We start from the raw sequence: 13,195 nt of genomic DNA, 5'->3' as shown, positions 1-13,195 counted from the left end.
AAAGAAGTATTGACAAAATCGAGAAGTACATGACCTAGTACTGAGAAGATACTCTTGAGAACTTTGTTATTCATTATATTATATCATTATTGTTATATTAAACATTATGGTCGCTTAAAACGGTTAGTCGTTAAAAAACGAAGTCGTTATATATGAATTCTACTGTATATTCAACCAAAATATATGAAGATTTTTATTGGCTCAATAGACAATGTGTGTCATTGCATGAACTGCAAAAATGTTTTGCCAAAATTCGAAAATCAGAGTTACATTGTAATTACATCTGAAATTTCCTCAATCAGGCCACTTAGAAACAAGCTTTTGAAAACTTTATTATCCTGGAGTGCTACTAGTTTTGATCATCCGGAAAGTAGTGAAGGAAACAAAAAAGTTGGGAATTTGTCAAATTGTTCAAAAGAATATGTTAGAATTCACGTTAGACAGACTAAACGAGTTATAAAAACTAGTTCATAGAATTACAGAAAATATTCACATTCGTAAGCCCGAACAATGATTCCCAGACAAAGTGATTATACTGTGAACATATAATTTGTGATTCAGTAACGATATAAAATCAATGAGGATGTTTGATATAGTGACAAAAGTCCTATTCTCATTAGCATTCAGTTCCTTGAGTAAAAATTATTTAGAGAACTTAAGGTGGTAACAACTTGTGATGGATAGTTAAAGTTAGATTATATTCGTATATAAATATACCATTACATTAGAGTAACGATATTATTTATTTCCTACCGAAGATGTCAACTTGGTTGACAAAATATGTGCAAAGAACCGGTTTTTTGAAGTTCTGGTGTTTTAGACAAGCAATTTTACTAGTTATGAATATAATTGAAACTTACTTCCTGCCTCCTCTGTCTCAGAGAAAGCCTGTCTTCGCTCATTACTAGAGCAAACATAACAAGGGAAATGAACTGACTGGTGTAAGCTTTTGTAGACGCCACACCGATTTCAGGGCCGGCGTTGATGTGAACTCCGCAGTGAGATTCCCTACAGATGGAACTACCGACAGTATTTGTGATTCCGATAATTAGAGCCCCCCTCAGTTTACAATATCTCAAAGCCATCAAAGTGTCAGCCGTTTCTCCTGACTGCGAAATGAAAAAGCAAACGTCGTCTCTGAAAACAGGAGTGGTGCGGTCCAGAAAGTCGCTAGCTAGTTCGACCATCACAGGTAATTCCGTCAACTCTTCTAGCAATTGTCTTGTAGCAACGGCGCTGTGATAACTTGTTCCACAACCAATCAGCATAAGTCTTCTGCACCTCTTGATTTCAGGGATGTATTCCTTGATTCCACCCAAAGTCACAGTCTGGAAATTAGGAAATAAAAAATTAATTGTGGTAGGAACAATACGAATTTGCAAGAAGATTTCTGTGCCCCCAAAATATTCAACAAAAAAAAAACTCCCATCAGAAATTTGCTCAAAATATTTTAAAACAAGTCACCGACACTCACCTACTGAATAGGGGGGAAAACCAACTGGAATTATTTGTAATAAAGTCAAGCGTTTGATTATATTCAACACGAGATCTCGTATGACAAGCTCTATAAATTTGGCATAGGAGTTGAAATTCATGATTGGTTCAGCTGTTATCGAAATAAGTGCCACTTGAATCAGTACACTTTTGCCGACGTAACACAAGTCGATTAATACCGTCAGCACAAAAATTGTGTGATGGTAGTCAGTTGGCGAGAGGTCTGGGGTAATGGTGGGTGACACAGAACTTCGACACTCAAGTCGTTCAGTTTTCAGTTCAGTTATAATGTTATCCGTATTTGGTACTGAAGAGCTGATAAGGCAAGTGACTTAAGGCGTAACATCGGATGTCTTCCAGTGAGGATGACAGTGTTCCATGTCAGTGAAATTTTACTTCTTTCATTTATTATATTGTGTAGGAAAATCCTGTGAATGATATTTGATTCGATTCCACATGAATGTATGGAACACAAGGAATAGAAAAAAATGTTTTTGTATAATTCAGCGTTCATATAAAAGGGCTTTTTCTTCCAGTTTGTGTCTGAAAGTTACTTCTTTGCGTGATCTTCAAATCTTTATACAGGGTTAATTTTTTGAAATTGACTGCTTCCTTCTTTTCTTTGGAAGATTCCCGCATTTTTTGTATCAAGATAGAGAAGTAGAAAGCCAAAACCTCTCTTTCCCAAAAATAAACTTCTCCTAAAAATGTACCATTTCAATTTAAACAATTCCTATGGCTGGGATTTATTCTAATAAGCGAATGAATGTTATTTACGTACTGTCAACGATGACATAAGTGGATTCAACTCATTCCGTGACAAAAAGTTGTAATTTTATGAACGAATTGAGTGTTTTTTCTTATAATGTTATCTGTATTTGATACTGAAGTGCCGATAAGGCAAGTGTCTCACGGCAAAACCAGTGAGGATGACATTGTTCCGTGTAAATGAAATTTTACTTCTTTCATTTATTATATTGTGTAGGAAACCTGTGAATGATATCTGACTCCATTCCATTACGAATGTTTGGAATACAAACGGAATCGAGAAAAGTGTTTTTCGTATAATTCAGCGTTCACATATAAGTATATATGAATCTAAATAAGTTAAAATTAGTATCAAAGTGAAGTTAGTGAAGTGCTTTGTGTAACTGTGCTACATATAAATTCAAAAAGTTACGTGAATAGTAAATATAACGCTCAGATGATTGTAAATTTCCAGTGACAAGTTATAGAAATCAACAAAAACACCTGGTCCACAAAAAGCAACGTCTCCTTATCTGTGTATCAGCTATTTGTTTTTATTTTCATCTGTAGTTTTTTCTTTTCTTTGGGTGATTTCTCTGAACTTTTTTACTTCGAACATGGCAAACAGTTGTTTCAAATGCAATGTGGAATTTGAGGAAAATGAATCATATTTTGAATGTGACTCATGTAAGAGACCCATTCATACCAGCTCAGCTTGCTCTGAATTATGCCCCAGCGAATTGAAATGTATGCAGTTGAAAAGGAGATCACTACAGTTTCTTTGTGAAGAATGTAAATCCGGTCTTCGTCAAGTTCCAGCTCTTATTAAAGCTATTTCCGACCTGAGAAAGGAAGTTGAAGAAATGAAAATGTGTAAGCCACCTATGCCTCTGAATAGCGTTAGTGAAATAGATAGAGAAGAAGTGATTTCTGAAATGCTTGAGCGTCAAAATCGTGCATCAAACCTCATCATGTTGAACATTAATGAATCGCAATTAAAGACTCAGGCTGAAAGAATCTCACAAGATACAGAAGCTGTTAAAAAAGTTCTTGAAAATTTCAATGTAAATAAAAATAATTTGAAACTGTTCAGATTAGGGAAAGCATTAGCAAACAGAACCCGTCCTATCAAAGTTATATTACAATCGCCAGACGATGCAAAATATGTCCTTAAAAATAAGCAACTCTTAACAGTCCCAAGTATTAAAATATTTAGCGATCAGACTAGAGCTCAGCGAGAGTACTATCAAAGGTTGAAATCAGAATTGCAAAACTTGATTGAAAATGGTGACAACTCAAAAACAATAAAATATATGAATAACAAACCCATGATTGTCAACAAAATTTGGAATAATCCTTCAAAAAAGTAGAAAATAATTCTAATATACAATTAAACACTGACATTATATACCTAAATATTCAAAGTCTTCTTAAAAACAAAGATCAATTACAAGGAAGTCTAGTTTGCTACAACCCAAAAATTATATTACTAAGTGAATCCCGAATAACCAATGATATTGAAGAAAGTGAACTGAAAATTCCTAATTACAATATAGTACGCTGTGACTCAAAAAGTCGACATACAGGTGGTGTCTTAATATATATAAAAAGTGACATTGTGAACTCTGTATATAAAACATATATATTAGAAGGTAATTACTGGTGTAAAATTCTGAAAATTAGACTCAAACGCCCTATTTTAGTGGGATGTCTTTATCACTCACCCTCAGGATCTGATGCAAAATTCTTAGAGGATTTTGAAAATATCTGTGATAGTTTATTTTCGACGAAATTTCATTGTATTTTAGTGGGCGACTTCAATCTGAACTACTCTGATAATAGTTTTTATGTTTCTAGATTAAAAAACCTTCTCAATACGTATGGCATATCACAAATAATCAATGAACCAACTAGAGTTACTAACCACAGCGAATCGCTTATAGATTATGTATTAACGAACGTAAATAGATGTCAAGCGTCGGTGCACTCATATCCAATAATAACAGACCATTCAACAATCACTGTCAACTTTACTAATATTCATAATAACGAAAATCAAACTATGAAAAAATATAGAAACTTAAGTGAAAGCAATTTGGACCTTATAAAAATTAACTTAATATCATGTAAATGGTCTTTAAATTCTACTGATGTTGAAGTTATTTATAAAGAAATACTGAATAATTGCAAAGCAGTTATTGATGATATTTCTCCAATACAAAATTGTAGTATTAACAGTCATTTGCCATGGTTTGATAACGAAGTTCACTGTAAAATTAAGAATCGTGATAGGGCATACAGAGCTTTCAGAAACTGTTCAAATCTAGAAAAACAAAATAACTGGGAAACTTTCAAGAAATTGAGAAATGATGTTGTCAATGTGTTGAAAAGAAAAAAAGATCAATATTATTTTGAAAAAATTGATCGGTATAGAAACAACTCTAAACAAATGTGGAAAACTCTCAAAAAACTAGTAAAAGGAGATGACATTGACTTTCCAAATTGTATTCAGTTTGAGAAAACTGGTGAACTTATATTACTAAAAGATGTTATTGAAATATCAGATAACTTCAACAGTTATTTTGTTGAAAGCATAAATGAAATTGTGGCGAGCATTGACTATTCAGAGTCATGGTGCAATAAAAACTTCAATTTATACAAAACTTTCTCAGAATTCAGATTGCTTTCGTTAAATGACCTACGTAAAATTATAATTTCCTTGGATAATAAGTGCAGTATACATGAAATCCTCAACTTCAAAATATTGAAACAAGTTTTTGAGACTATCGGTCACGTTATATTGCACCTTATCAACACCTCTCTTGAAACTGGCGAAATACCAGAAAGATTGAAAAGTAGTACTATTGTTCCTATACCCAAAATTCCTCATACTATTAAATGTAAAGAATTCAGGCCAATCAACACTTTACCTCCGATTGAGAAGGTACTTGAAACAGCAGTATATAACCAACTAATAGAATATGTGGAAAAAAACGACATTTTAATCAACAATCAATCGGGTTTTCGCAAATTGCATTCGTGTGAGTCATCAGTGCAACTATCTCTAAACAAATTTAAATCTGAGCTGGATAATAATAAGTTTGTTGTAGTCGTGTTCCTTGACCTCAAAAGAGCATTTGAGACCATTGATAGGTCTATACTACTAGCCAAATTGAATATATATGGAATTGAGGGCAAAGTGTATAATTGGTTATCTAATTACTTGACCAACAGAAAACAACGGGTAAGAGTTAAAGACATGTTTTCTTGTGAAATTGACAATTATGTTGGAGTTCCCCAGGGTAGTGTTCTGGGACCCCTTCTATTCATACTATATTTAAACGACATGCCATTGTTTGTCGACTGTGAATTTATGAACTTTTTTGCTGATGATACTCTATTGGCATGTAGCGATGTAAACCTTACGATGGCTATACAAAAAATGAATAATACTCTAGCAAGTGTCAACAAATATTTAAAAATTAATAAACTCAAGCTGAATGTGATGAAAACTAAAGCGATGATAATCACCACCAAGTTTAAATACAGCCAAATAGACTCTAAAACTATTAATCTCAACATTGATGATGACAAAATTGAAATAGTGAATTCAACTAAATATCTGGGATTCCAGATAGATAACACTCTATCGTTTGATGAACATTTTGAGTATATTCATAAAAAAATTTCAAAGAAATTATTCTTTTTTTCTAGAATTGTCAATAATCTTTCAACGGAGTCAAGTATCACAGTTTACAAGTCAATTGTTCAGCCACACTTTGACTATTGTTCCTCTATCCTATATCTATTCAATCAGAATAAATTGTCTCAACTCCAAAAACTTCAGAATCGTGGTATGAGAATCATTTTGAAGTGCCGTAGAGATACTCCTATCAATATTATGCTCAATGTTTTAAATTGGCAATCCATTTCCCAAAGACTGCTATACTTCACAATGATCTTCGTATACAAAATATTGAACAATTTAGGACCATCTTATTTTAATCAGTATATTGTCTTTCATCACGATATTCACCACCACTTCACTCGAAATAATAATAACTTATATATTAACAGAACAAAAAACAAAAATACTATGAACTCATTGTTTTTCAAGGGTTTTGATCGGTTCAACAAATTACCTAATGCAATTAAAAATAGCCCATCTCTGAACATGTTCAAAAATGAACTGAAGAAATTTGTTTTAAATGAACAAATATGATATGTATTATGTCTTTGTTACCTATAGCTGTAATTTGTATAATTCCATTCATCTAATGTTCGTTATATATTTCAAATAATTATGTAATTTATCTTTCTACATGTTGCATTGAAATTTTTCGAATGTATAATGTTGCTGTTTTTGTAGTACTGTCTTTAAAAATATTTTATTGAACTTATGTTTGTCATACATTTAAGTCATTTCTAGATGTAACACATACCTTTTTTTTTTATTTCTACCATTCTAGTTGATTTGTATATTATTAGGATATCCTATTTAAATAAAGATCTATCTGTTTCAAAAGTAATTTTCTTTTGTGTGATTCAATGTTTATATGAAAATAGCTGTTTCGAGAGGGATTTTTTCTTCCGGTTTGTGTCTGAAAGTTACTTCATTTCATGATCTACACATCTTTATATAAAGTTAATTTTTTGAAATTGTTGCTTCTTTCTTTTCTTTGGTATATTCCCACGTTTTGTATCAAGATGGAGAAGTAGAAAGCCAAAACCTTTCTTTCCCAAAAATTATTCTCTCATAATATATACTCTTTCAATTTAAATAAGAATACTTTTTTTGAAACGTTATCTGTCTATATAAATATGTATCTGTGTGTGTGTATACATTTCATTTCAACATTTCTTACTCAAGTTGTATGTTTATGTACTTTTGATTAGTCCTATAGCAATATTACTCAAATGGATGAATAAAGAATTAAACTAAATTGCATTATATTAACATCATCGTTTATTACTGGAGTTTTTTCCCTACACCAAACAGCCAAACAGCCCGAAACCGGTCTGCAAGTGTGTTCCAATAATTGAAAATCTATTGCGGCAGTTGTATTGCCAACAGCATATGCAGGAATAACTTCTGTGAAGAATCCTGCACTGACACCGGTCGGATATAATCCAACGCCCTTCGTGGTATTAGCCAGGGGAGTAGTTGTTTTCTGATAGGTGTCAGTCCATTAACCTACTGTGTAGGGTGTTGAGACTGGCCTGAACGAATTGTTCCTTTAGATGATTTGATTTATAGCCAGTCTTCAAGTATGCCCACTGACTATACGTGAAAGATTTTTTTCCTTTTACGAGGAATTGGGCAAATTTGGATATGCAGTTGGTTACCTCGTTCACAGGCAGATGGAGCGACGACAAACCTGTTGTTTGTTGTAGTCTTCAGCTTAGTTCGAGGAATGATACTCTGACGGAATTCGATTTTCAATTATCGGAAATCATCGACTTTATGTTGATGATATACACTACCTTGCACTGACGAGTGGCCAAACAGCTCGAAACCGGTCTGCAAGTGTGTTCCAATAATTGAAAATCTATTGCGGCAGTTGTATTGCCAACAGCATATGCAGGAATAACTTCTGTGAAGAATCCTGCACTGACACCTGTCGGATATAATCCAACGCCCTTCGTGGTATTAGCCAGGGGAGTAGTTGTTTTCTGATAGGTGTCAGTCCATTAACCTACTGTGTAGGGTGTTGAGACTGGCCTGAACGAATTGTTCCTTTAGATGATTTGATTTATAGCCAGTCTTCAAGTATGCCCACTGACTATACGTGAAAGATTTTTTTCCTTTTACGAGGAATTGGGCAAATTTGGATATGCAGTTGGTTACCTCGTTCACAGGCAGATGGAGCGACGACAAACCTGTTGTTTGTTGTAGTCTTCAGCTTAGTTCGAGGAATGATACTCTGACGGAATTCGATTTTCAATTATCGGAAATCATCGACTTTATGTTGATGATATACACTACCTTGCACTGACGAGTGGCCAAACAGCCCGAAACCGGTCTGCAAGTGTGTTCCAATAATTGAAAATCTATTGCGGCAGTTGTATTGCCAACAGCATATGCAGGAATAACTTCTGTGAAGAATCCTGCACTGACACCTGTCGGATATAATCCAACGCCCTTCGTGGTATTAGCCAGGGGAGTAGTTGTTTTCTGATAGGTGTCAGTCCATTAACCTACTGTGTAGGGTGTTGAGACTGGCCTGAACGAATTGTTCCTTTAGATGATTTGATTTATAGCCAGTCTTCAAGTATGCCCACTGACTATACGTGAAAAAAAAATATATGATATTTAATTAATCAACAGATGAAAGAATACATTTCTCCTTTGGTGTGATAAAAATTAATAATGTTGTTTGGAAATACACAAACTCATTAACACATTTTACATGGGTTTTGTAATATTCAGCCAGTCTATCTCTTGAATGTTCATGCAAAAATTCTTTGTGGCCTTCGTAGTGTAAATGTCAGTTTCTAACATAAATTAAAGTAACAGGCTATAAACAAGACAACTATTTCATGCAGTTGATGATTAAATTTTGATATAATGAAATCTCTTTATTCAAATTTTAAACATTCAAGATTTACCATCATTTATCAAACACATTTTAGCAAAAAAATACTCACTCCATTTTCAAAATTCATGCGCCCTCTCATTGTGTTAATGACAGATTCGGGTTGTTCAAAGATTTCCTTCTGCATGAAGAAATCATAATTGCCCTTCATAATTTGTTGCAATTCCATTTTGAGGGTGGTGATTTCACGCTTGTGAGGATCATCACCACCCCTACGAACCCTGTGAATGCTGAGGGAACCGTTTTTGACAGCAGCAACGTCGTCATCCTGAAATATGAAGATACAATTTTATCAGATGCCTATAGGATTACCTCAAACAGATATAATTTGTTCTACCTTTCTGAAATCGACTATTCATAATTATTATTATTTGAATTGGCATTGGATTATTATTTGCTACAATAATAATAATAATAATATGCGGTCTCGGCCTATATCCATCGACATAACGCGGCCAAGAGTGCTATATTACCATCTACTGCACCTTACGGTATTGACGAGACACAGGTGTTGCCCTACGCTCCGGGGGATATTGAATCCGTAGTGGGGAACGAAGGTGCCGAATTTATTGGAACTATTTGTTTCCCACCCTCAGGCTCATACAAGCTAATGAGCCTGATGTAGTCCTTCTCGACCACCAGAGCAAAACGATATTTGTCATGGAGTTTTCAGCTCCTGGCGAAACGAATATCGTCAGAAAAGAGGAGGAAAAATGAATAAAATATCGGGATTTTCTCTTCGAACTCCGCAGACTCTATCCAGATCACTTTGTCAAGATGGTTGTTCTGATTATTGGAGTCCTTGGTGGAATGATGCCCTCTCTACTCTCGAATCTTAAAATCATACCGGCTGTCATTCTTGGCTCACTGCGCTTGCTCAGGGCATATGATTCTCGGACCCAATGATCACTTACCCCATGGTGTGGGGAGTGGTCGTTGGTTGATAATGCTGGCGCGCTCTCCCGAATGTATCGGGGCTTCGGGGGATAGGGCCTGACCAGCGCATACTTCGGTAAAAAAAAATAATGATAATAATAATAAGAAAGTGACGGTAGTCTTTCCTCGATAGGGATAATACCAGTGAGTTGGTACAGCAGAGGGTTTGGAGGGTTGTGTTTGGGGTTATTGGGATGCCTTAATCTTTTTATTTTTCTTATAGCCATTGTTTCAGATACTTTAATTGTTTTCAAGGCCCTTTGTTTGATATTGAGGAACAGTGGATGCGGGTATTCAATAAGTGTACAGATTAGTTTATATATTCGGCTTGCTGTTGATATGTTTGCACCTGCTCCCTGCACAAACTTGTGAAATGTGCGGCTCTTGCAATCACTTAATTTTTTTTGTTATTGACGTTTGTTCACATTTGTATTTTTCTTTTATTAGGATGTTTTAAAAGTATTGTCCATTTTAATGAGTCTACTTTAAACTGTAATATCTCAGTGCGCCATTAGCGCCATTAGAATCAGTGCACTTTTGTCAATGTAACACAAGTTACCAGCAGAACTTCGACGCTCAATTCGTGCGGACGGACCCTGTCGTGGAGCAGGATCGGACCTCTTATGTTGACCAGTGCCGGCTGCTGCTGACGCAGCAGCAGAAAGTTATAGTGGATCACACTAGCCGCTGACCACCATACAGTGACCATGGTCTTTTTTTGTGAAGTGCTTGGGTGGCTGGCTCATCGTTTTCCAACCACTGTCTTCAACGTCTCCTATTGACGTAGAGGATCCACTTTTCATCACATGAAACGATCCGATCCAAAAAAGGATCATTCTGTTTGTGTAAAAGCAAAGAATAACAGAATTTCTGTTGAATATTACTGGAGTTTTTTCCCAACACCAAACCGTTATTTCAACACCTAGACACGTGTTTCGATCACCAAGTGATCATCTTCAAGAGGAAGATACATACGAAGTTATTTATACCATAGATACCTCTTCTAAGTACCTGCGTCTCAAGTGTCTTAAATTAATTTCACAATATTGCCTTATCTACTAGTCTTGGTCTTTATTCCTAATATTATTATGTTTACTTATTTCTACACTCTCATAGGCATCTAGATACCTGTTGTTTTCGTGACCTGGGTAGGCAATGTTAATAACAATGGTAATGAACTCTAAGGAGTTTTTGATACTAAAACCTGGTTCCGCATACAAAATACAAAAAACAGTGTTCTGCAAGATGAGATTTTGGTTTCCTTTGATGTTAGTTCCTTATTTTCTAGCATCCCAATACCTCAGGGAATTACTAGAGAAAAATAATTTCAATAATAACGAAATTGATGAGTTCCTTTCTCTCACTAATTTGTGTATGAAACAAAACCGGTTCTAGGTAGAAGGTTGCTTTTATGAACAACAGGAAGGAACAGCTATGGATAATCCTTTGTCCCTCTACCTGGCAAACCTGAACAGATTCGAAATGGAAACCAAAGAAAAGTCAAAGTATTTTTCTAGGATATGGCTAAAGTATGTGGATGATGTCTTCGCAATATTCAATAACAAAAAATCGAATATTGGGGACATTGTTTCCTTTTTTGAATAACAGATTTCCATCAATAAAATTTACATATGAGTTAGAAAATGAAGGACAACTTCCATTTCTTGACGTTTTGGTAATGAGGAGCCAATATAGAGGGCTAGAATATGATGTATTTAGAAAAGAAATAGGCATGTACAGCTATATTCTTGACAGTTCACATCACTGTGGACAGCACAAACGTGCTGGGCTGAATTTTCTAGTGCATCGTCTTTTGACTTTTCCTCTCACACGTGAGAGAGGTTCATAAAAGAAAAACGTACAGGAAACAGCAGCCACTAACGGTTTCTTAAGGGGTATTGTAGGTGACATAATAAGGAAGAAGAAATTTAGGTTAAGAATGAACGAAATCTCGACTTTCAAAAACAAAACAAAAACCAAGATAAATATATCTCAGATCCATACCACCAAGACACAAAGAACTTTGGAAAGATTTTCGAGGAACTACGTATGGAGGTGTTTTTAAAACAAGTCATAGACTACAGAGCATTTTAGGAAGACCAAAAAGCCGAGAATTCGGAAAAGTCTGGAATTTACGGAATTAAATAAAAGGTCTGCGATGTAAAATATTATGGACAGACAAAATATCTATTGAAATAAGATATAAGGAACACTTAGCACACTTAAAATATGGAAGACCTGAAAAATCAGCAGTCGCCCATCATATTTTGCAACAAAACCATTCTATAGACTTCACTTCATTAAGATTAGTTAGACAAGTTAACAACAACAGGCATCTAGATGCCTATGAGAGTGTAGAAATAAGTAAACATAATAGTATTATGAATAACGCTAGTGGATCAATACCTAATAGTATACTATATAGCTTGTTAAAATGATATTTTAATTATAAAATTTACCTGACTATTACATAAGAACACATTGTAAAATTAATTTGAGACTAGTAGATAAGGCAATATTGTGAAATTAATTTAAGGCACTTTAGACGCAGATACCTTGAAGAGGTATCTATGGTATAAATAAGGATAACTTTGTAAGTATGATTAGTTTGATCTTCCTCTTGAACATGATCACTGCGTCATCGAAACACGTGCCGAGGTTTTAAAATAACGGTTCGGTGTTGGGAAAAAACTCCAGTAATATTCATTACTACACCAACGGTTCCAAACAATGCATCACAAGAATTTCTGTTGATCGAGCTTTTCGAGCTTTTTGACGCTCCCAATACGTTTCAAAACCATCAAAAACCGCATGGGAGCTGACGTCTAATTATTCCGCCGTCCCACGCACCGTTCATGATGAGTTATTCTCCACCAAAGTCCTCAAATTCTCGTCCTTTAGCCAAGGAAGCGGCTGGACTAAGAATTTTTTGGACCCAGTGGCACCTACGGCCTGATGACTTGACAATTGCGGAACTAGTCAATCCTTGCTCAATCCTTAAAGAGATGGGATGAAATCAAAGGATGTAATCTTGCCAGGATCATTTTGGGCGACACTGGAAAGCTGGACCAGAAGAAATATCTGGCGATGACCAGGAAAAATGTACGCCTAACAGTAGGATTTCTGACTGGCCACTGTCAACTAAGGAAACACCTCCATAATATGGGGCTAGTGGACACACCTCTATGCAGGATGTGTGAACAGGAATATGAGACTGTCAGGCATGTCCTGTGCGAGTGCCCGGAGTTATCGTCAATAAGAGAATGTGTGTTCGGCGAGTCTTGGCCTACAACTGCCGATATAAAGGAGATGTATCACAGCGACCAGTCCACCTTCCTGGAAAGGAGAGGATGGACGATGACCTTGGAGGACAACTCCTCGGGAGGATGTGCAATGGGTCACATGTGGCCTAAGTGCTGTGG

The 13,195-nt window shown here is 35.4% G+C and overlaps 1 protein-coding gene across 4 annotated transcripts in view; it reads right to left on the bottom strand.

The window, feature by feature from the left end:
• LOC111503573 (glutamine--fructose-6-phosphate aminotransferase [isomerizing] 2) overlaps nucleotides 1-13,195 on the bottom strand; it is a 94,622-nt gene that overhangs the window by 14,138 nt on the left and 67,289 nt on the right. For all 4 annotated transcript variants that reach the window (XM_074169743.1, XM_074169750.1, XM_074169753.1 and 1 more), the window contains 2 exons: nucleotides 8,890-9,105; nucleotides 861-1,328 (listed from right to left, as the gene is read on the bottom strand). In XM_074169743.1, coding sequence (XP_074025844.1) covers nucleotides 861-1,328; nucleotides 8,890-9,105 — 684 coding nt within the window. The remainder of the gene's footprint in view (nucleotides 1-860; nucleotides 1,329-8,889; nucleotides 9,106-13,195) is intronic.

The sequence above is a fragment of the Leptinotarsa decemlineata genome, unplaced genomic scaffold (assembly GCF_025532065.1).
Source record: "Leptinotarsa decemlineata unplaced genomic scaffold, Ldec_3_MD MMD2_P_RNA_scaffold_11, whole genome shotgun sequence".
NCBI classification, from domain to species: Eukaryota; Metazoa; Arthropoda; class Insecta; order Coleoptera; family Chrysomelidae; genus Leptinotarsa; species Leptinotarsa decemlineata.
This window is presented reverse-complemented; position numbering and strand designations above follow the sequence as displayed.